This window comes from Sceloporus undulatus, chromosome 1 (genome assembly GCF_019175285.1).
Source record: "Sceloporus undulatus isolate JIND9_A2432 ecotype Alabama chromosome 1, SceUnd_v1.1, whole genome shotgun sequence".
NCBI lineage: Eukaryota > Metazoa > Chordata > Lepidosauria > Squamata > Phrynosomatidae > Sceloporus > Sceloporus undulatus.
This window is the reverse complement of record NC_056522.1, coordinates 111,922,732-111,944,957: the sequence shown is the minus strand read 5'-3', so window position 1 is coordinate 111,944,957 and position 22,226 is coordinate 111,922,732. Positions and strand designations below refer to the sequence as shown.

Genomic DNA, 22,226 nt, shown 5'->3' with positions numbered 1-22,226 from the left:
GGATCATGCTCATCCTCACCGATCTATTTTAGTTTGTTAAGAGTTTTCCCCTTTTTGTAGTAGTATTAGTAGTAGTTGTTATTATTATTTGACCACATCTTGGTGTTTCTCCAGTGCCTGCTGTTACACCTTCTCTTTTATATGAATGCTTCTGCAATTTCAGGCAATGGCAAGCTAATTTTGGGCAATGGGAAGTCAGTTCAAATGCAATTTGAATTCACGTAAATTCGCTGAACTAAAGAATTCACGTGAATGCGTTCTGGTCCCACTTTCTTTTCATTCGAAATTGAGAGAAATTCCTCCCGTGTGATAACGTCCTTAGACCACAGCACCATGCTGGCTTTCATTGATATACCAGGAGCCAAATATTCACATGTTGCACATTATACAGAATGTACAACCACCTTTAATACTGGTAAAATTGCAACAAGTCTGTACAAGAAACTGCAATAAGAAGTAGCATATTCTAGTTCTTGAGATGCTGTGGCCATTTTAGTAGTTTGATGCAGTTACTGGTCTCCAGTTGTCGAGCCATAAAATTATTTGATATATTATAACCCAGGTGTATTGGGTTTGCTAGAATAGGCTGCCTGGGCTGGAATTGGGGGAAGAGCAGCATACCTACCAACAGAATCCACTCTAAAAGCAAAGTATTCCAAATTTCTATTACATTAATTTTGTCATTATTTTCCATGCAAAAACTATAGGATTGACATTAACCTATTCAAATTGCTTGTTTTGCTAGTCCACGCACCATCCTCTTCTGTCTATTATATGAGTAACTAGTCAAAATCTGAATTTGTTGGTTGAAATCAATACATCACAGACTGTATTTGTTTTGTTGGTAATTACATGATGCATAGCTTTCATTATATATCTATGAGTACTAATTTTCAAAGATATTTCTTTGAAACATTTCTTTGAAACTATTAAGTGTTGTGTTACATTGGAATGAATACTGTGCGTTATAGAATTATCTTTGGATCTGATTAAATGGGTATCTTCAAATTTTATTCTTTGAGAAAAAAATGCACTCAAAATAAATACTGTGCCTCAGAAAAGATGTTTTATGAGGGATACTGCAATTGACCATGCTTCTGTATCACCTATTTAGCTATGTAACCCTCCTTAGTTATGTAGCTAAGTAGTGCATTCCAGCCCGACTCTCTCCCAATCACCAGTTGCTGAGCAGCAGCCACTGCAAACAAAAGAGGTTTGTTCCCCATTGATGGAGAAGCAATTGATTGATATTTGCACCCCTCCCATGAGCAATCTCTGGTGCAACAATCAGAAGCAGGGTACCTGTTGCAATTCCCCCTTGCACCAGAGATCACTCACAGGAGGGGTGTTAGAAACTTCAATCAGCTGCTTCCTGAAAGATGGGGTAACAGAGCCCAGTCACTTGCAGTGGCTGCTAACTACTAAGTCAGTATTGGCAGACTTTCATGTTCCCTAAGTATTCCATAAGAGACCCAGTATGGTGCAGTGGTTTGAGTACTGGACTGTGGAGACCAGGGTTTGAATCCCTACTTAGCCATGGAAACCCTTTGTGTGGCTTTGGGCAAGTCACATTCTTGCAGCCTCAGAGGAAGGCAAAGGCAAACCCCCTCTGAACAAATCTCACTAAGAAAACCCTTTGATAGAGTCACGTTAAATCAGAAATGACTTGAAAGCACACAACAACAATAAACAAGTATTCCCTAAATTAGTGAATATGTAGAGATTGTGATTATGGACAAGTAATGAATGTTTAACTCTAGATTATACCTGTTTTAGTGAATCCCAGCCAAATATTTTAGAGATTCAATAGTGTGTTCTGGAAATGTCTATGAGTTTCCTCACAACCATGGATTTTCTTGAGAAGGATGCAACTTCCTTCTGATTCATTGGCTTTCTAATTGATTGATTTTTTAGATCTACATTTGTACAATTGGGCGTATATGTTGACATAGTGTAATGGCTGAGATTTTTCATTCGTATTTAATTCTCTGTCCTTAGTTGGTCAGATGCCTCTTTCTAGAAAATCTTTGGGCTGCTGGAAGAATTCTTTATCTGAGTGAGTTCACTGGCTCTGAGGATAAGTGTCTCTTATATGCTGGGTTAGAGATGATTTGCTAGCTTCTGTAGAATAGCAAGATCTTCAGTTACAACATATGTTCGCATGTAGGTGTAATAAATATTATTTACTTTTAAATTGATGTGTATTTTAACTGATGTGCTTTAATTGATAAATAATAATAATAATAATAATAATAAATTTATTTATGTTTCCCCGCCTCTCCCGGTGAATCGAAGCGGGGTTACAGACTAAAAAAGCACAAAGTGTTTACATAAAAATTCAATTAAAAGCAGCTTGATGTTGTTTATTAATTATTGTTGTTACTCTTCTTGATCCATGAGGAGAGATGGGAAAGAAATAATAATACCGTAACAACAACAACAACAATAATAATAGTAGTGACCACAGAATTCCTCAGAATCACCTCTGTTTTTCAGGATGCTCATTGAGGGTGGAGAAAGAACTGTACAGTATTTGTTTATGGAGATGTATTGTCAGTCAATAAATATTCTAAGCTTTAGGAATAAACAGAATGATTAATTTGCTTGCCCTGGTTTGCCCAGCCAATGAACTGTGACCATCTCTTTCCATGTGAGGAAAGGTTACCAGTCAAATTTATTCTGTTTTCCATTAATCTTTGAATTTGCAAACTAACATGTGTTCTTGAACTATGTGTCCGCATCCTGGAAGCTGACTTTTGGTCAATGGAAATGAATTCTTTGAAGCTAGTGCTCACCTCTCTTTTCAAGGGAGAGAGGTTCTCATAACTTTTTCAGTATAACTGAACATACATAATGTGGATGTCAAGTTTAAATGCGCACACATATGGAGATTTTCTCATCTTTTTAGAGGTTTATGCAAAATTGGTTTCTCATTCATGTATTTTCAGTTTATTGTTTACTGGGTTAATCTTTTTATTTCATTTTGTTTCAGTTCTGTTTTTTTATGTCTCCCAGTCCCAATATAATATTTGTAATGTGTGTGTGTGTGCGTAAATAATGTCCACTATTTATTTCAAAGAACTAAGCATATATATTAAATTTCAGAATATACATTAATCCTCTGATGTATGTTCTGATACCTCTTCTTTCTGATTTTTTCCCCTTGATTGTTTGGAGGCCTTCAATCACTGAACCAGGACAGCCCAAATGGTGCCTTCACTTGAAGGGAGTAGGGTAGTTTTGATAGAGATCTGCAAAGTTACATATGTATATGTAGAACTTAGTGGTTTGTCATCATTTGTGAATCATCACATTTGAATTATATAAATTATGACAATCATGTATATATTTAAATGATACACTGGATTCCTGGAATTATTGTACACTGGTTGTTGTCTTATATGGTGCCTTGAATGTTTGCGGCATCTTTGCAGCGTAATCTTGATTTTCTTGAATAGGGTGGGGTGGAGTAGGGGTGCGTTAGTGATCAGCTTAGATAAAGCAATTCAGCCAGTCAGTGACAAAGAAGACAGCAATTGGAACCCAAGTAAGTGTTCCCAAAACTCAGTTTGCCACAACATTTACAACCCTACTACTCATTGTTTGATTGCTATAAAGATGTCCAAAATACTAATTACTAATGCAGTTTGTAGTCCATGCACTGTGGGTAATTTAAAGTTCACAGACCTTGTCATAAAGCCATCCCATTTCTCCTGTAAAGGATTTGTTTTGTAGCAGCACTGTCATAATTCTACAGAGTTATTGGCAAACTAATTTGTACTAAAGGCATTTGGCTCCTTTCCCTAGCTACCATAATTCAAAACTATGTGCCACATTTGATTCATGTTAACAGAATAAATATTGCCAGTTTAATAACATTTCCCTTACTTTCAGTGTTTTGATTTATATTTATAAATAAAAACTGCATGATGCTGACAGTGAACTTTTAGATTTAACCAGACTCTTCAGCTTTATAAAACACGTTTTACACACACAGAGTGCTTTTTAAAATTTTCCTTTTGTAATGCTAGCACATATTCTAAGTGAGGATGTAAACCTTTATGCTCTTACTGTAAAATAAAACCTGTTGAACTCGGTGAGTTTTATTTCTGAACAAGACATGTATTTATAGAAAATATGGAGGCAAACAATGACAGAAAGTAAGTTATGTGGAAATTCGTGAACAATTCAGAATGTAGAGTTCTCAGGAGAATGAAATGGGAAAATATCATAGAGAATGTATTTGCATGGAAATAAGAGCCCTATAGATTGGAACAGCACAAGAACCATGCTGCAAGACTGTTGAAAGTGAAGGTTGAAGTTTAAGGTGGAGTTTCTTGAAAGTGTGATATATATGAATAAACTATATATATAAATGTTATGTTATATATTATATCAGCATAACAATGTAAATTAAGCATCTAAGCTATGCAAACATATTTGGGAATACATTCTATTGAACTTGGTGGGACTTAACAAACCAGTCCTCGTTCAGGTTGAACGAGATGACTTTTGGAATAATTAAGATTTTGCAGAACAATGAGTTCTTGGAAGATTCACATAGCTCTTAGGTGTTTTCTTCTTTCTGCAAGAACCCAAGTTTTCTAATATTTTTGCAGGGGATTAAAGCAATGGAGCATTTTGGGTTGACAGTAAAGGAAGAGTTCCAATAGTTCAATGAGGAATGGCTCTAATCCTCATTGAATTTCTGTCCTATGACAGTAATTGCAGCAAAAGACCTTCCTTGTCTGCATCCATGGAATTCTGCACATCTGAGCTTGTCAGAAGAGTTTAGTACAGAGCTATACTATTTGGGGCCAAAATTAAAAGAGGCTAAATGTCTTTGGGTTGCATTTGAGTTTTTAGCAGCTCACTTTCCAAGTAAAGGTATAATTAATTATTAAACTATTTTAATTATTATTAATTATTAATAATTAACATTATTAATATTAATTTTTCCCTCTTCCTCTTCTGCCCAGCCCTCTCCTCAGGAAAGGGCTGAGTGGTGGAGGAGCCTTGAGGGCAAATATTTGCACATCTTCCTCCTCTACCACCTGATCTTCTCCTTGGGATAAAGCTCAGCTATGGAAAAGGCTTAGGGGCACACATTCACCCTTCCTCCTGCTCAGTAGCCCAGACATTTCCTGGGAAAAAGCCAGGCAGTGGAGGAGCCTTCAGGGGCAAGCATTCACTGTTTCTTCTCCTCTGGTGCCTGGCTCTTTCTTGAGAGAAAGCCAGGTGGTGGAGGAGCCTTGAAGTCCTTGTGGGCCACCCAAAATCCTTTGGTGGGCTGCATGCAGTCCAACGGCCATATGCTGTGCAGGCATGGTTAAGTGGATTTGTGGATGAAGTCAGCTGAATTAATTTTGTCTTGGACTGAAGGACTTGACATCAGACATTGTAAAAGTGTACAGTATAAATGAGAAACGAAGAGGAGCATGGTAGCTCACTCCCCCTCTTTCATCATTCCCTTTGTGGAGACAAACTTTCTTAAGGCAAGAGCATCTTTTATGCGTGAAAGCTCCCCATATTATTTGGAACCCTGAAAATCATATTCTGAAATGCATTGATGGTGCAGTGGTTAAATGTCAGTATTGAAGCCACAAGACTGTGAGTGTGATCTCAGGGGCTCCAAGGTTGACTCAGCTTTCCATCCTTTCGTAGGTTGGTAAAATGAATGCCCAGCTTGTTGGGGGCAATTGGTTTACAGATTGTAAGACACTTAGAGAGTTTACTATGAAGTGGTACTAAAATGTAAATGTTATTGAAATGCTATGCTATTGCTTGCTGTTCTCCTGCTTCTTAATACTGTTATTTATTTGTTATGCTTTATCTAATTTTTAAATATTGTTTTCTGTTACGTTTCTCTCAATCTAATTCTGTTTAGGAAATTTAGTTTGAAAAGTGTAGTATAAATCCCTAAATTCTACTAGAGCTGAAATACAATTTTACATAATTTTTTGTATTTTTCAACATTTGACTTCCTGGGGTTTTTTGGGTTTTGTTTTTGGTTTTTTTTGTCATTTTAAGTTTGCTTTTTCAAATGAAAAAAATACTTACTCATATTGCTGAACTGAATATTTCAGGATATTTTATTGATTAAAATGTTGAATTCACCATGGACAGATTGAATGCCTGTAAAGGAAGTAGCAGGATCATAACAGCAAGCTTTTGACCCCCAGTCATATAGACAGAGTCTATTTTCTCTCCTAGAGGGTTTGTTCATTCAACAAATTAAATGCACATAACATAGCAGTGTGTGGAGATTACAATTACAATTCTCTCTTATCTCTATATTTTGTCGGGGTACTGAAATTGGTAACATGATGGTGTTAACACCGCAAAGATTGAAAAATTAGATAGAAAAGGATTAATGTGTTTGGATAATAGTTTACAAAAACCTTTAAAAATGAAAATCCATGTAAAGTATGAGGGAAATTAACTATTAAATTCATTCTAAATGACAATTTAAAATTAAGTTAGATGATTATAAATTTATTACAATCAACTGATCAAACATCAAGTAAAACCTAATAAAACATCAGTCAATAAACATCATAATAAATCATCAAGCTATACAGGTAAATAATATTAATTAAAAATCCAATTAAAATTATATTAAAAAGCAAAATAAATTTAACAATATAAAATCATTATTAAATCATTAGAGGAATATAAATGACATTCATTCTAAATGACAATTTTAAATTAAGTTAAATTAAGGTTACTAAAAACCTTACCAGAATGAAACTGAAAATTCCATCACCCCACCCTTCCCCCTGTTTTAACCTTTGAGAAAAGTGTAACAGGTACTTATAATGTTTTAAGTACCATTTCCCACCTACCAAATGCTCTTCTCTTGTTTTTCTTTTCCCTGCTGTCCTTTATAATCTCATCTACTTCAGGGATTTATTGATTCTTAATTGGATCCCATCAAAAGGTTCAGGGTTAAGGGTTTCAAATTTCAGTTTTCTAGGGCAGATGAGGATTCCTAAAGCAATTGACAGTTATTAAAATACCAGATGAGGACTGCAAAGTTGGTTGATCTCTAAATTAATTAATTAATAACTCAATTCTGGAATTAAGTTAGTGCTGAAAGCCCAGTGTAAGCCAATCCATTAAGCTAATTTTTAAAATTAAATTGCTCTGTTTCATAGACTATTTCTAACTTATTTCACAACTTAATTGATTTTAATTAGTTCCTATCATTGCATTAACCAGAGTAGACCTTGAAAGGTAACATCATGGCCAGAAGGAGGAGGTGCCAGCCTGCAAGATATGTCCCTCCATTCCATCTTAACCAAGGGGCAAAAGCATAAAACAGATGATGCATGCCCCCAAGATGCTTGAAAGCCAGCTTTATGCCCAGATGTGTGCTGGTTTCTGGGTGCTCTGGCTGCACGGCTTTTACATGCCGCACGCCACCAAAGCAGCTTAATGCCACCCATGGGCCGCTGTGATTAGGAAAAGACACCTTTTTGCTGGCCCAAAAAGGAGTGGCTCTTTGTCTAAAAGGAGCAGTTGCCACCCCTTCAGGGCCATCTATTTTGGCCCTAAGAGAAACAGCAAAATGCAAGCATATGACTAACATTTTCATTTTTTTCCTCTTGTTTAGTTTGTAACACCTGATGAAGAAGCCAGTGAAGCTTCAAAAGCCTGCAACATGTATATTGTGCATTTTGGTTGTCCAATTATCACTGTTTGGGGGATCAAAGAAGAGTGAATATAATAACATGCTGAAGTCCCCATAACAGAGCAATGATAGGATGATGATCTGGATTCCAGGGTATCATTCTGCTGTTGCTTCATTATTGATGTCTTCAGTATATCATTATAGTCATGATTCTTGCAGGCAACTTTCAAAGATCTGACCAGGAGCAGATAAGAGGTGGCGCATGGACTGTGTGTGGCAGTCTGGTTGTTTTAGTGCCTTCTTACTCCCAAGGATAATGGCTGCCACTCTTTTATTTGCCACATTGCTTTGCTTTTAAATTGGTTGACATGTTGTTGTTGTTGTGAGCCTTAGAGGGCACTGTATCATTTTGACTGAACTGCTTCTTTTCCGTCTCAAATATATGCTTGAATTCTTCTAATATTTAATATTGTAAATAGTTTAGTTCTCTTTTAATGTTGACCTTTTAAATTTTTTTTAGCTATATTGTTGTTGTGTGCCTTCAAGTCATTTCCAGCCTATCTTGGGGTTTTCTTGTTGAGGTGAGGTTTGCCCTTGCTTTCTTCTGAGGTTGAGAGAGTGTGACCAAGGTGGAATTTGAACCATGGTCTCCAGAGTCAGAGTCCAACATTAAAATGACTAAACCACATTGGTTCTCACAGAGCTCTTTAAAAAAAAGGCCTGGAAACTTCTGCTTTAAATTAGGGAGCGTGGGGGGTCTCACCTTTCAGATGTGCTAATCTGCTCCAGATCAAGACATCCATCTGTTTGTCATACATCATGTTTGAAGTGGAAATGTTCTTTATCAGAAAGCGGACAGATGTGGCCCCTGGTGGGGTATGAGGTCAGAGTGAGGCCCCCAAGCCCCAGGAAGTTGCCCCTAGAAGTAAACTCTCAAAATGTCAGTACATTACATCATTTAATAAAACTGATTATCATTTGTAGACAGTTGAAGAGTGAGGCAGCTTGTCACCAGCTGCTTTAAGAACATAGAGATAAACATAAATGTGCAAGCATCTAGTGCTTACAGGCAAAGAGATATGAATAAGAAAATGACTGAAATAGATGTTTGAGATGTAGCGTATGGATGTTTGACAGGTTGCTCATTCTGATATATAAATACTGGATCTTGACTTTTTGTTTCAGAAGATGATGTGTCAAATGTGCAAATAATGTGTGCCTGGTGCCAGAAAGTGGGAATCAAGCGCTATTCCCTGAGTATGGGAAGTGAAGTAAAATGCTTCTGTAGTGAGAAATGCTTTGCAGCTTGCCGAAGAGCATACTTCAAGAGAAACAAGGTAAGAGAATATGATTGTAACATATATCAAGTGGTATTTTATTGTTTAGAAAATTTTTTTTCTCCCCATCTTTTCCCCTTCTACGCACTGTTTATAGAACTGCCAAAGCTTTTGATAAGACATACCTTATCCTGCCAGTATACTAACCAGCTGCACTTGTGATCTGTAAAGAAAATGTATTCATGGGTTGTAAAATAAGATCCAAAAGCATTTTAATTGCACTTAGGTTTGTAAGCATTTTTGTAGAAATAAGAAAAATCTTAACACTAATGCCAGAAAGAAGCAGGAGTACAAATCCTATGCAGAGGTTTGCATCTTGATAATAACAGGGAAATATTTGTCACCTGCTGTAGCTGACAGCCAGATAAGAACAATGATTCAAGACTTCATACAAAGCACTTTCTAGGGAGCTTGACTCATTCCCATTGACACCAGTGTTTTTTTAGGCTTCCTGTTTTTCTGTCCTCACCTTTCTCTTTCTCCCCTTCTCTCATGAATTCGTGTGTACTGCTAAACATTTCAGACAGTTTATAAGCTGAGTGGTGATAGCAATACCTATACCAGTGGTGGCAAATTTTGGAGACGAGTGCGTTCCCACACCAAGTGTTACCTGATGCTGGGGGGGGGGGGTTTCGGGGGGGATGGGAATTCCACCTTTTGGGGGTGGGACTTCCCCAGAGACAGCTGAAGGTCCAGGAGTGCAGGGGGAAGAGGAGAAACAGGTTCGTACCTGTTCCCCCTCTTTTCCCCACCCTCCTGGGCCTTCAGCTGCCTCTCCAGAGACAGCTAAAGGCATGGGAGGGCGGGGGCAAGAAGAGGAACATGTGTGTGTCTGTTCCTCCTCTTCCCTGCCCTCCCAGGCCTTCAGCTGTTTCTGGAGAACAGCTAAAGGCACAGGACGGTGGGGGAAGAGGAGGAACAGGCACACACATGTTCCTCCTCTTTCCCCTGCCCTCACATCTCTCTACATGCCCTCAGAAATAGCTTCACATGCCACAGAGGGGACATGTACCATAGGTTCGCCACTGCAGACCTATACCATCATAGGTAGTGTAGGAATTATTCTGAACTATATAACATTTTATTTTGCCTTGAATGTAAGTGTAATCGTAATATTTGGCTTTATTTTACACACAGCTGTAAGGTGAAGAGGTGTGATTTTAAAGAAGCAATATATATTTGCACCTCCTCAAACAATGAAGATTTTCATACCAGTGCTTACTGTGGGGTAAGCGCTAGTAAAATGTTTAGAAAGTGCACATGTGAGAAAGCCTGATGCACTTCCTAAATGTCAGGGAATCGTCTCCTCACCTCCAGCATTCCTGAATCATTTGGGGAGCAGCCATTTCCCATTAACAGAAACTTTGCATTGATGGGAAATGGCTGCTTCCCAAATGATTCAGGAATGCTGGAGGCGAGCGAACAATTCCCTGATGTTTAGGAAGTGCATCAGGCTTTCAGACACACACACTTCCTAAATGTTTTACTGGCATTTTACCAGTGGTAAGGCGCTGGTATGAAAATCTTTAATGTCATCAGTTTTAGATGATAATGGGTTGCTTTATAAGAAGAGTAAATAAAGCATACTGATGATTCACCATTGATTTCCTCATCTTTATTTTAAAAAGCTGTTATTTAAATTGAGGCCACAACAAATTTAATGAAATAGATTTTTAAATTAAAAATATAGAACCCTGATAAAAATAGACTTTGTGTTTGAAATTTACCATGCTTATGAAAATAAATCAAGTTCAATTGCTGTAGATAGTTAACTGCTGGTAGTCATTATGGGAAGAACCAACTTTTAATAATAAGAATATTTTATTCATTTATATTACTATAATATTTTATCTCTGTGCATTCTAGTACAGTGAAAATGTAAATGTAAGAAAAATGTGATAATGCTTATTCTTCATAAAATGCCTCAAAATAAAGATGCTATAAAAGAGCTTGAACATAAGATGAACTCTGCTACTGGTTCAAAGACAAATAGGACCAGGAAAAGGAGGAGAAGGAAATGAAGAGGAAGTGGAGGAGACAATTAGGCAGCAAAGATTTGGTTAAACAAATAAGGCATCAGTGGCTGCTTGAAAAGATTGAGCAAAGAGAACTCTGAAATCCATAGACAAAGCATTCCAGCCATATGCCACTGCAGGTGGAAAGGAGGGAGATGCTAGATGGAAGAAAGTCAAAAGCAAACCATGGTAGAATGAGGGGGCATTGAAAAAGAGAACAAAAAAGGGAGGAAAGTCATAGAAATGTTATAAATAAATACACATATGAAATGAATATGATAAATAAAAAGAAGCTAATTATGAAAAAATAACAGTGAAGTAAGAAAATAGTGAACTGTGTGTGTGTGTGTGTGTGTGGGGGGGGGTTAAACATAAGCAAGCAGCATTGTTCCAAACAGGCAAAAGAGGCTGTAGAAGTAAGATGAATAAACTCTGAATAATAGCATTAAAGAAAACTAAGTGAGAAATTGTTTGTGACAAGAATGAAAGAATTTTTGAAATAATAAAAACCTTGGAATTGCTGTGGCCTACCTGAATGATTAAAAGGAAGAAGACTGCTTTTTAAACCCATCATTTTAAAACATGTAGCCTTGAGTTTTATTTTGGCAGAAAGATATACAATAAATAGAACCAACCAACCAACCAGTGTCTTGTAATTTAAAAACATTGAATGAAACTGCAACAAAGTAAATTACAAAGTAGATCTCTCATGGACTTAAATCCTGGACGGAAAACTGTTAATAAAATCATATTCAAGTCACTTAAAAACTTTGCCCATTTGGAAGTGTTAAATGATCAGAATGTTGTGTTGTTCTCCAGGTAGCAATGTTGGACTTTGAAATATCTTGCAGGATGTTGAAGTACTTCTTTAAAATGCCTTGCTATCCACACACAGGTCCTGGAAAATAGTTAACTTCTTTTAAAAAGTAAAAGCAATGACCATTTAGCTTTGTCCCTTTTTTGATATGTAAAACTGGTTATTACCAATACATCACTACAGAAAATTCAAATGTTATCTTCCAAACAGACCCTAAGTCCAATATTTGCATATTTAAATGTATGTATTTGTCATTTCTATCTGTGTTAAATTATTTTTGCTAAATTTAGGCCCCATTCAGACAGGCCAAAATAAAGCTGCTTCGAGTCACCTTGGAGGTATGCTGTTTAAATGATTCATGCGTCCTAAGAGTCTGGTAGCCACGCCAAAGCCACGCTCCAATCCTAAGGACTGGAGTGCAGCTTTGGTGCAGTTTCTGGCCTCTTAAGATGCCTGTGTCATTTAAACAGCATATCTCCAAAGTGACTCGAAGCACCTTTGGCCTGTCTGTATAGGGCCATAATTATCCAGATACAGTGAGAATAATCCACAGGTGGAAGACTTTTCAAAGTCATGTCTCCTGTTGAATCAGGGACCACTTTCAGAAACAGCTAGTGGAGTGAAAATTCCTGCTATCACACTTTGGCTGAATTATAAATTGCATGAGCAGTTGTGCTAATAAGGCACACAACAGATTGCATAACCATTTTGTAGAACCAGTTGCACAGCTAATACCCCAGAGAACAGGATCAAAATTCAAAATGACCTGAATAGACGAGAAAGCTAGGCCAAAGCTAACAAAATGAAATGCAACACAGAGAAATGTAAGGTACTGCACTTAGGGCAGAAAAAATGAAATACACAGATATAGGATGTGGGACACCTGGCTGAATGAGACTACATGTGAAAGGGATCTAAGAGTCAACAGTGTGATGTGCCAGCTAAAAAGGCCATTGCGATTTTAGTCTGTATCAATAGAAGTATAGTGTCTAGATCAAGGGACGTAAATAGTGCCATTGTATTCTGCTTTGGTTAGGCCCCACCTGGAATATTGTGTCTAGTTCTGGGCACCACAATTCAAAAAGGATGTTGAGAAACTGGAGTGTGTCCAAAGGAAGGCGACTAAAATGGTGAAGGGTCTGGAAACCATGCCCTATGAGGAATGACTTAGGGAGCTGGATGTGTTTAGCCTGGAGAAGAGAAGGTTAAGAGGTGATATGATAGCCCTGTTTAAATATTGAGGATGGAGCAAGCTTGTTTTCTGCTTCTCCAGAGAACAGGACCAGGACCAGTGGTGCAAGCTACAGGAAAAGAGATTCCAGCTCAACATTAGGAGGAACTTCCTGACAGTAAGGGCTGTTCGACAGTGGAACAAACTTGCTCAGAGTGTAGTGGAGTATCCTTCCTTAGAGGTCTATAAACAGAGGCTGTATGGCCATCTGTTGGGGATGCTTTGATTGAGAGTTCCTGCATGGCAGGGGATTGGACTGAATGGCCCTCGTGGTCTCTTCCAACTCTATGATTCTATGAGTAAAAATTGTACTGGCTACCATCCTTGTGTTGATTTGGAAGACACACACTGCATTTGTGTTTGTGCAATTATGTGATTGGATACACACCATTGTATGCATGCAGTTCATGTGGTTGGTTTCTTGTGTGCAGAGGCATATGCATATTTTCAAGTCTTCTCTTCTGGACTGGATTTCTGCCTACTGTGCCTATCAGATGGCTGATATATTTGATTTTGTGACAGTGAGAGCAGGGCAACATAATGCCAGAGGATAAGATATAGTGAAAAGGATAAAACACATGCTTGTTAAAATAACATTATGGGAACAGCATGTTGTTTATGGTGAATAACATAAGTGGAGGCAGTCTCTTTCACTATATAGATATTCTATAAAGCGGAACATTAATCAATGTTGGCTTTCAGCTCCTATGCTGGCACTATTCCCAGTGCATATTTTCACAGGGGTCCCTCTCAGAGTCGTCAGTCATTGTCATCATATTGTATGAGAACCAGTGTTGTGTACTTTTTTGAGCATTGGACTACAACTCTGGAGACTAGGGTTTGAACCGCCACTCAGCCATGGATACCCACTCGGTGACCATGAGCAAGTCACACTCTCTCAACCCCAGCTTCAGAGAAAGGTAAAAACAACCCCCTTTGGAACAAATCATGCCAAGAAAACTCCATGGGAGGTTCACCATAGAGTTGCCACAAGCTGGAAACGATTTGAAGGCATACAACCACAGCCACTGTATTCTATACAAGGCTTCTCTATCTAAGACACTAGTTCTCAACCTGTGGGTCAAGACCCCTTTGGGGGTCAAACCACCCTTTCACAGGGGTTGACCAGTTCAGGCTCGGGCAGAGCTATGGCCAGAAGACCTGCCCCTTCCTGGCCTTTCAGGGAGGCCGCCGGCCAGGAGAAGGAGCGGGACTTCCAGCCGCAAAGGCTGCTGAGGCTTGTAGGCAGCAGCAGAAAATGGATGTGGCATTAGGTAGATTGAGAACCGCTGGTCTAAGATGATGTGTGACAGGAAAACTTAGTATTGTATCCAATTAATCCATTCAGTTGACAGAATGGCTTCAGAAGAATGGGAAGAAAGATGATCTATCCTCTCTCTGAATTTCTCGCTCAGTTTTTGCTCTGCATGCTTATGAGCTGTCGGAAGCAGAAGGAAGAAATGAAAACCCCAATTGCATGAGAAAGTATATCCATGTGACACTGGATCCTTCCCAATGAATTGAACATAAAGTTTAAACCAGGTGTCAGATACATCTTCTGTATTCAAAATGGCTACTGGCCAGCTAAGAGTAAACCAGTTGGCCAATCACTTGGCCAGTACTAGAGGAAAGTGTGATTAGTTTGTTGCAATGTGTATAAAAATATTTTTGGAACATTAAATTACTTTTAAACCACAACCCCTTTGCATGTTTACTTTGAGGTAACTCCCATATGTTTGGTAGGATTGCCATTGCAATTAAAGCCACACTTTTGATTGCCAAATCATGACATGCTTCTCTCCCTGCCATATCCAAATAATATGACTGGAATCATCTTTGATCTCTTTAGTATGCAGTCAATAGCAGGCTGTAAGATAGTTTTTCTTATGTTCTGTCAAAGTAGGCAGGTTGCAGTAGGGTTTGGCAGCTCTCTCTCTCTCTGTGGGCTTTGCGTTATGATTGCTAGGACAATTCTCTATGCATGCATGTGTGTGTGTAGTAGTAGTAGTACGACGACGAGGAGGAGATCAAAGATGCAAGACTGCCAATATTTCAGGTTTAACCAGTGACCTTTAAACTGTAACTACCAGACTGGCTGTGTATCTGTCTTCCCCATTACTCTAATGTTTATTTATGTATCTGAGGTTATGCCACTCTATACCTTCTTATTTGTCAAACAGAGAAATAAGAAGGTCACATTTCACCTGCCTTATGCATGTTTTAAACAGCACATATCTCCAACAATATAGTGTTGTATTACAATAAATATGTACAGCTGCTGCATTTCTGCTAACTGATATGTCTTTGTGGTCATTTCATTTATGGCTTAGATTTCCTAATGGATTGTACAAGGTAGACTTTCCTTTCCTACCCTGACTATGAAGTGCAGCAGTAAGCATTTAGCCTGGTCTAGGGGGAAAAATTACAGGGAGGGAATATTTTGAATACTTCAAAAATGAAAAGCGTAAAATGATAAATACATTATTGCTAAGTGTCAGGTGAGCAGTCAGATCTTCATCTACATTTACATTTTGCAAAATCTTTATGGGATATATAATATACACAACAGTTTGTGTCCACATAGAAATAACAATTTAAATCAGATTAATTATGGCCACCACCTGGATATTGTTTTAAACCACTCTAAATTTCACAACCATACATGCTGTAAATGGATCTATACATGTAGGTGTATAGGACATACAAAGCTGAGGTATAGTGTTGTGGGAATGAATTGCTGTTTATACAGCTTTTTACAACTCCCACCCCACCCCATGCCCTGAATTCCTCACAGATCTTGATGATCTGCTCTGGATCATCTAGAGAAAATTTCTTTGTGGGGAGATGAAAGTATACCTTTTACACTACCACTACAGGTGGATCAATTCAGTCAAGGAACCCACAGCCCTGAGTTTGCAATACCTAAGCAGGGTTTTTGATGACTAGGATTATTGGAGACTTATTCATAGGGTTGGCATAAGGTGAACAACAACAACAAAACAAAAATCAACCTAGATATCATTCTGCAGCCCTGTCTGTAGAGGTATGTAAAGCAGAATAAACCAAAACACATTATTATGGCACCTCCATTTAAACCATATATGTATTTTATATACATATATTTCATGTATTTTATAAGGATAATCTCTGTTGTGAAACACTAGTTGTAGATTGGACCAATTTTGGAGCAGGACAGGTAGCTGGAATCACTGTGAAGCTTCTCAGATGATCCCACTCACCTCTGTAGTTCTAAAGTTGAGAGTAAAGCTCATTCTCACTCTTTCTGTCAGAAGGTGGCACCATGTTCCTTGTGGTGAAGCCAATGAGAGCTTGCTGTGAAGGACTGCTGTCTTAATGCTTTGATGGAATCTTGATAAGATTGCATTCAGCTGTAAGGCTGAGAGTCATGACTTGGAGAAGCTTCTCGATCCAGCATTGCTTCTGTATTCTCGAGTGGTCTGGAATATCTTCCATCTGTATCTCCTATTGGCTATGGAGAGTTCGTTTTACCCTTAAAACCCTAAATGGAATCATGAGTGTTATTTCTGTTGCATAAGGCTGCTAGCTTATTCTCACAATTTCATTTTGATGCTTTTATTAAGAATTTCAGTTCTTTGGGATTGTATGAGGATGCATTTTTTGTTTTTTCTTTATAAATGTACCATTCATAAGTGCAAAGAAACCTGTATTCAAAAGGCTTAAACATATTTGAGTGTATAAGTAAAATTTAAGAAGTTTTTAAAATACCTTTCAGGTGGAATACTTTCATTAGTAGGACACACATTGTGCATTGTGCAAATATAAAGACTGTGCAGATATGGTGTATAACGAAATTGATACTATGAAAATAAAATGACATACTGAAAATTAATATGTGTTTCTGCTGCAAATTACATACATAGTATAATCTGTTTAGCTTCCAGTTGCATTTCAAAACTGACAAAATGTCTCAAATTGATAATGATGTAACATAGCAACCTACTTTGAGGAATCTTTTTTAAATGTGAGATAATTGCTATATCATTTATAGGATATAGATACAGGTACTGAATATGTAGTTTCATAACCTGGTTTGGATGATGGACCCCTTTATTCAAATACTCCCAGAAGCCTATCCATGAACTCTATAGGACTCTCTAAGAGCCCATACCTCAGTTTAAGAACAATAAAGATAGTTGACTGAAACTGGGTAAGGCTATAGTTACATTATTTAGTACTTTAATTGTTGGAAAGCCTTCTCAGGCTGAAATGTAGAGCCTCAGTAGGCATAAGATATATTTGCATCCCCTAAGAAAATAGTGAATAACAAAATTTCAGCTGGAAATATTTGAGTGGAAACCCAGAAATTTTGATTTGCAAAATGATAATGCTTCATGAGAATTTACATAATTGTAGCAATAGCTCAGTCACCTATCTGTAAAAAGCTAAAACTTTAGGGTTTTCTTGGGATTTTCTTTTTTAAATTAAACTTTTCACACACATGGGAATATACCGAACCAATGTATTTCTTATAGTCTCACCCTGATTTAATTAGATGTTAGAAAAGGACACAGCAGTACTTAATTTTCATGGAATTGCTTTTACAATTTTTGCGGAGGTGTAATTTAAGAGCCAGCTTTTATTTTTTTAAAAAAAATAAAAAAAATACAAAAATACAAAAGGTACTTTGCATGGTGTTTTTAATTTTAGAGTCTGAAGTAAAAACTGTGTGTCTAAAGGCTGAAATGTACAATAATTTTAAAGGGTTATGAGTAAAAGGAGATATTAAAGCAAAAGTCTTTAAGTACAGCCTACCTTCCAGTCAACCATGTTTTGAAAATATTCACACTAGAAGAATTTCAAAAAGCAAACCTTGATTTGGATGTTTTATATAAGAGATGCCATTTTACTAGGCCATTCTGTATAATGGGACTTGAGTATGGATTTTACTATCCATGGGGTTCCTGGAACCAATCCTTAGTGGAAACCAAGTGCCCACTGTATTTCTCTCAGGTACTTGAGTTTCCATTTGTTTCAAAAAAAGCTGTGGAATGATACCAGAGTCTGGTAAATTGTATCCTAATACCAAAAGTTTAACCCTTCATTTCCCCTTCATATTTCATTCTTCTGTCTATTTTTGTGTGTTGTTTGTTACTGTTTTCCCTGCTCCTCCAAAACATTAGTGTACCATGATTTCTATCCAGGCAAAGTTCTTTTTTGTGCAAGATTCCAATTAAATATGTTTAAATATATCCACATTTCCAACACATACTTACTCTCTAGATTTAAAACAGAGCAGATCTTAAAACTCTGCCTTGAGTTATGAAGTTTTTACGTCGTGTCCCAGCCAGCATGGTGTCTGAGCATAGGATTAGGACTCTGGCGATCAGGGTTTAAATCCACACTCAGACATGAAAATCCACTGGGTGATTTTGGGTGAGTCACACACTCTCAGCTCCAGAAAACCCTGTGACACATTCACCTTGGGGTTACCATAAGTCAGAAATGACTTGAATACGCACAAGAACAACTACAACAACTGCTACTTTAACTACAACTAGGGATTACTGGGATATAGCCGGGTCTGAAGATGCTTTGGGAAATAGATATTGTAGTTGTATAGGAAGTTTGCCTGTGCTTTGGCTTTAATTTGCCTAGGCTACTAGACAACTAGAAGAATTACTATAACTTAAAAAGAAATACAGTACAGTACATCTCACCACATTGAGAGGGACCAGGTAACCTGTTTGCTTCCTCAATCTGTTGTACAGTTTATCATGGCTTTGTGTCATCTTCAAAGCTCCTGCAGATCTTCCTTCTTATGTCCTTCATCTTTAAATGAGTTTTGGATTAGACCCTCCATCAGGCAGAAGATGTCTGCAGCCAGAGGACTGTTCAGATTCCCATTCAAATAGAGGGCTGTCATCTGTTAATGGAGAGCCAATGTGGTGTATTGGTTTGAGCATTTCGCTATTCCCAGTGCATGTTTTCAGAGGAGTCCCATTCTCAGAGTTGTCATTATCACATAATAACATCTACATTATATGAGAGCCAACATGGTGTAGTGTTTTGAGCATTTGATTACAACTCTGGAGACCAGGGTTTGAATCCCTGCTCAGGCATGGATACCCACTGGGTGACCTTGGGCAAATCAAATGCTCTCATCCTCAGAGGAAAGCAAAGTCAAACTTCCTCTGAACAAATCCTGCCAAAAAAACACCATGATAGGGGTGCCATAACTTAGAGATTACTAGAAGGCATACAATAACAACATCTATAAAATTGTCACAACTACCCTGTTGTCAAGTGGGAGAAGTTTAGCTAATCCCACCCACCATTTTCCCCTCAGTCCCATATTATCTCAGCAAAGCACAAATGGTGGTACAGATCTCATGCTTGCCTCATAGCATATAGAGTTGCTCTTAAGGATCTCCTTGTTCGCCCCTTAATTAATCAGTTTGAATTTATGGCTAGCAACCAAACTATGTTACAGCTAATGGACCACTCACATTACTTTCAGTTTATTCAGATAAGAATATCTGATTCCTCAGACTCTCTTTCTGGAAAACTCTTATAAGCCTGGAGTTGTAACAGAGAGAGTACACAGTGTTTGGGATACCATTTTGCAGCACCTGTAGGTATGTTGGATGCCTAGCTTCATGCTCATGCAACAACGAGAAAGGCATATTAATTTTTTTTACTCAGATATTTAAGTGTCCCTAGCAGTAATTAGTTTAGTACAAAATGTAGCATTTGGGGAATTGAACAATTCCACCAAAACGGCCTTAATGGAGGTAACTGGCAGAATGGAGTCCTCATCAGTGTGTGCATGCTTAGTGGACAGTTTATTGTCCATCTGCTGCCATTTAATACCCTAAATTTGAATCAAATCCTCATTGTCCAGATGATTAGCAGGTATCCAATGCAATTAAAAGGCGTGTTCCCTTTTAATTATAGCCATTAAATTGTATTACATCAGTCATGTTGTATTTCTGGCATCATTGGCTCTATAGAGATGGATGTGCTAATTATGACTTAAAATCTGACAGTCTTCTTCAAGCAATGGGATGTGTATTATACATAGATTGATCAGAAGGAAACTTTATCTGAGTTCCACACTGTAGCTGACAATGACTAATTTGAAATAGAGAACTAATCAAACTAAAACACAGGGTGAGTGCAATATAAAGCCTGAAAGTGGCACACGGGTATGGGTCGCTTAACTTATCTAGCTACACTTATCTTCATACTTTCTCAAATCAATTCTGAATCAGTTTTGTTTTGTGTTTTTGGTGTTGTTTTTTGTGGTGACAGGTGTCAGAAAGTTGCAAGCTATTTATAAATGCATTTGTTGCTTTGCCTTCTATATTAAAAAAATAGACCCACCTTTCATTCATCCTCCATTTTTATTGTGCCCCATCAGATAGAGGTCAAGAGCTTATTAAAAATGTATTCCAGATTTGCACCACATTACTAGAAATGATCAGTTCGTAATCTTAAGTACTCCATCCTTACTTTTCAGTTAAGTACTCCATCCTTAGTTTTCAGTTCAGTTTTTGCTCTTGATGCTGGATTTAAATTCTATTGTAACCATCCTCTCTGTTTTACTGAGATTTCCAAGCCTCTTCTCAATTGTTTAGTTTATAACCAACAGTAATTTGTTGCCTGTTGTCTCTGTTCTCCAAAATTCTCAGTCTTCATCCTTTAAAGAAATATCACTACAGAGTGGTCATTCACACTTTTTTAAAAAAAGAGATTCACATCTCCGCAGAATTGGTTCAGTGTTCCAACTATGTTTACCAGAATTGAATCTCTCTCTGCCATTTTAACCCTGTTGCCATTCACTTTTGCCACTGTATTGATTTAAAATGAAGGCAGCTCCATTTCTGGGAACAATGCAGCACGATCCGAATAGATTCAGTGGCATGGTCACACTACTAAAGATGTGAATTTTTGCAGCTCTTAAAAAAAGAATTGCTCAGGGGTCTGGTGCCAAATGCATTAAGTGGGCATTTTGGCTGCCCTGCCTGCAAACTGCACCGAGTACAGTCAGAGCAAAAGTAAACTTCACAGAAATAAACTGGTTGCACACTGGTTTATTTCCATAGTGTGAATGGGGCCGGAGAGGTCAGCATATGTATGAGCTCATTGGTACTTTAAATCACACCTTGGCCCTATCCAGACTGGTGCTTTGCGCCAGTCTGGATGCGTGCTAGGGTTGTCTCGGGGCTTCCTTTACAAATGCCCTACAACCCTAACATGTAGCTGCAGTGGCATAATGGTGGCGCCCTGTATACACAGGTGTCACCGTTATGATGTCACGGCCGCGCCGCATCCATAGGCATGACGTCTTCATGCCGCGTCAGGCTGCTTGTGGTGGCCTAACAGCGGTGCCAGAAGGCACTCAGAAATGGAGCTCCTTCCCAGGGGGCACCTTGTTCCCGCGGGAACTAGATTGCCGCAGGAACAGTGCCAGGGAGAAAGAGGCTGAGCGGCCCCTTTGTCCTCTGGCTGTGGCTCTTGGGGTTTCCTGGGGCATGAAGCCCCAAGGACACCCATTTTCGGCACCTGGGAGAAGCAGCATTTTGCCGCTTCTCCCTGGTCCCAAAAAGTGCTGGATTGGGGCCTCTGGGCTGCCGCTGTGGCTGCCCTGGCTCCAATACATGGTGCAGAGGGGCAGCTGCAGCCCCTTGTCCCCTTGGTTTACCATGATTGGGACAAATCTGTGTGTAAAGATATGTGTCTGGCACCATCATATGTATTTTGGAGTAGAGGTGATCCTAAACCCATACGTAATAACAACAGACAGCCAACCTCCAGCCAGCAATAGATTTTTTTTAAAAAAATAAATACAGTCATATTGATGAAGTCAGTTTATTTATAGATAAGAATGTTTGTTGTTGTGTGCTTTCAAAGTCATTTCCTATATATGGCAAAGTGACTGTATCATAGGGTTTTCTAGGGCTGAGACTTGTGTGACTCACTGATGGTCAGTCAGTGGGTTTCTATGGTTGAGTGGGGAATCAGACCCTGGTGTCCAGGGTTTAGTACCAAGCTGGCTCTTATATTTATTCTGGTTTTATTCTAATTCAATATGAAGATACTAAATAGAGTCAAATCCTGTTAGACAGAAGCATTCTTCAGGATGAAAGCAAGTATATACAAGAGCCAATACACACCAGCATAGTTCTCAAAGATGTGTATGTGCATGTAT

At 38.3% G+C, this 22,226-nt stretch overlaps 1 protein-coding gene across 2 annotated transcripts in view; it reads left to right on the top strand.

Annotated features, from left to right (window-relative positions):
• Positions 1-22,226, top strand: part of LOC121919554 (sine oculis binding protein homolog) — a 203,622-nt gene that overhangs the window by 46,951 nt on the left and 134,445 nt on the right. For both annotated transcript variants that reach the window (XM_042446256.1, XM_042446255.1), the window contains exon 4: positions 8,819-8,970. In XM_042446256.1, the coding sequence (XP_042302190.1) occupies positions 8,819-8,970 (152 nt within the window). The remainder of the gene's footprint in view (positions 1-8,818; positions 8,971-22,226) is intronic.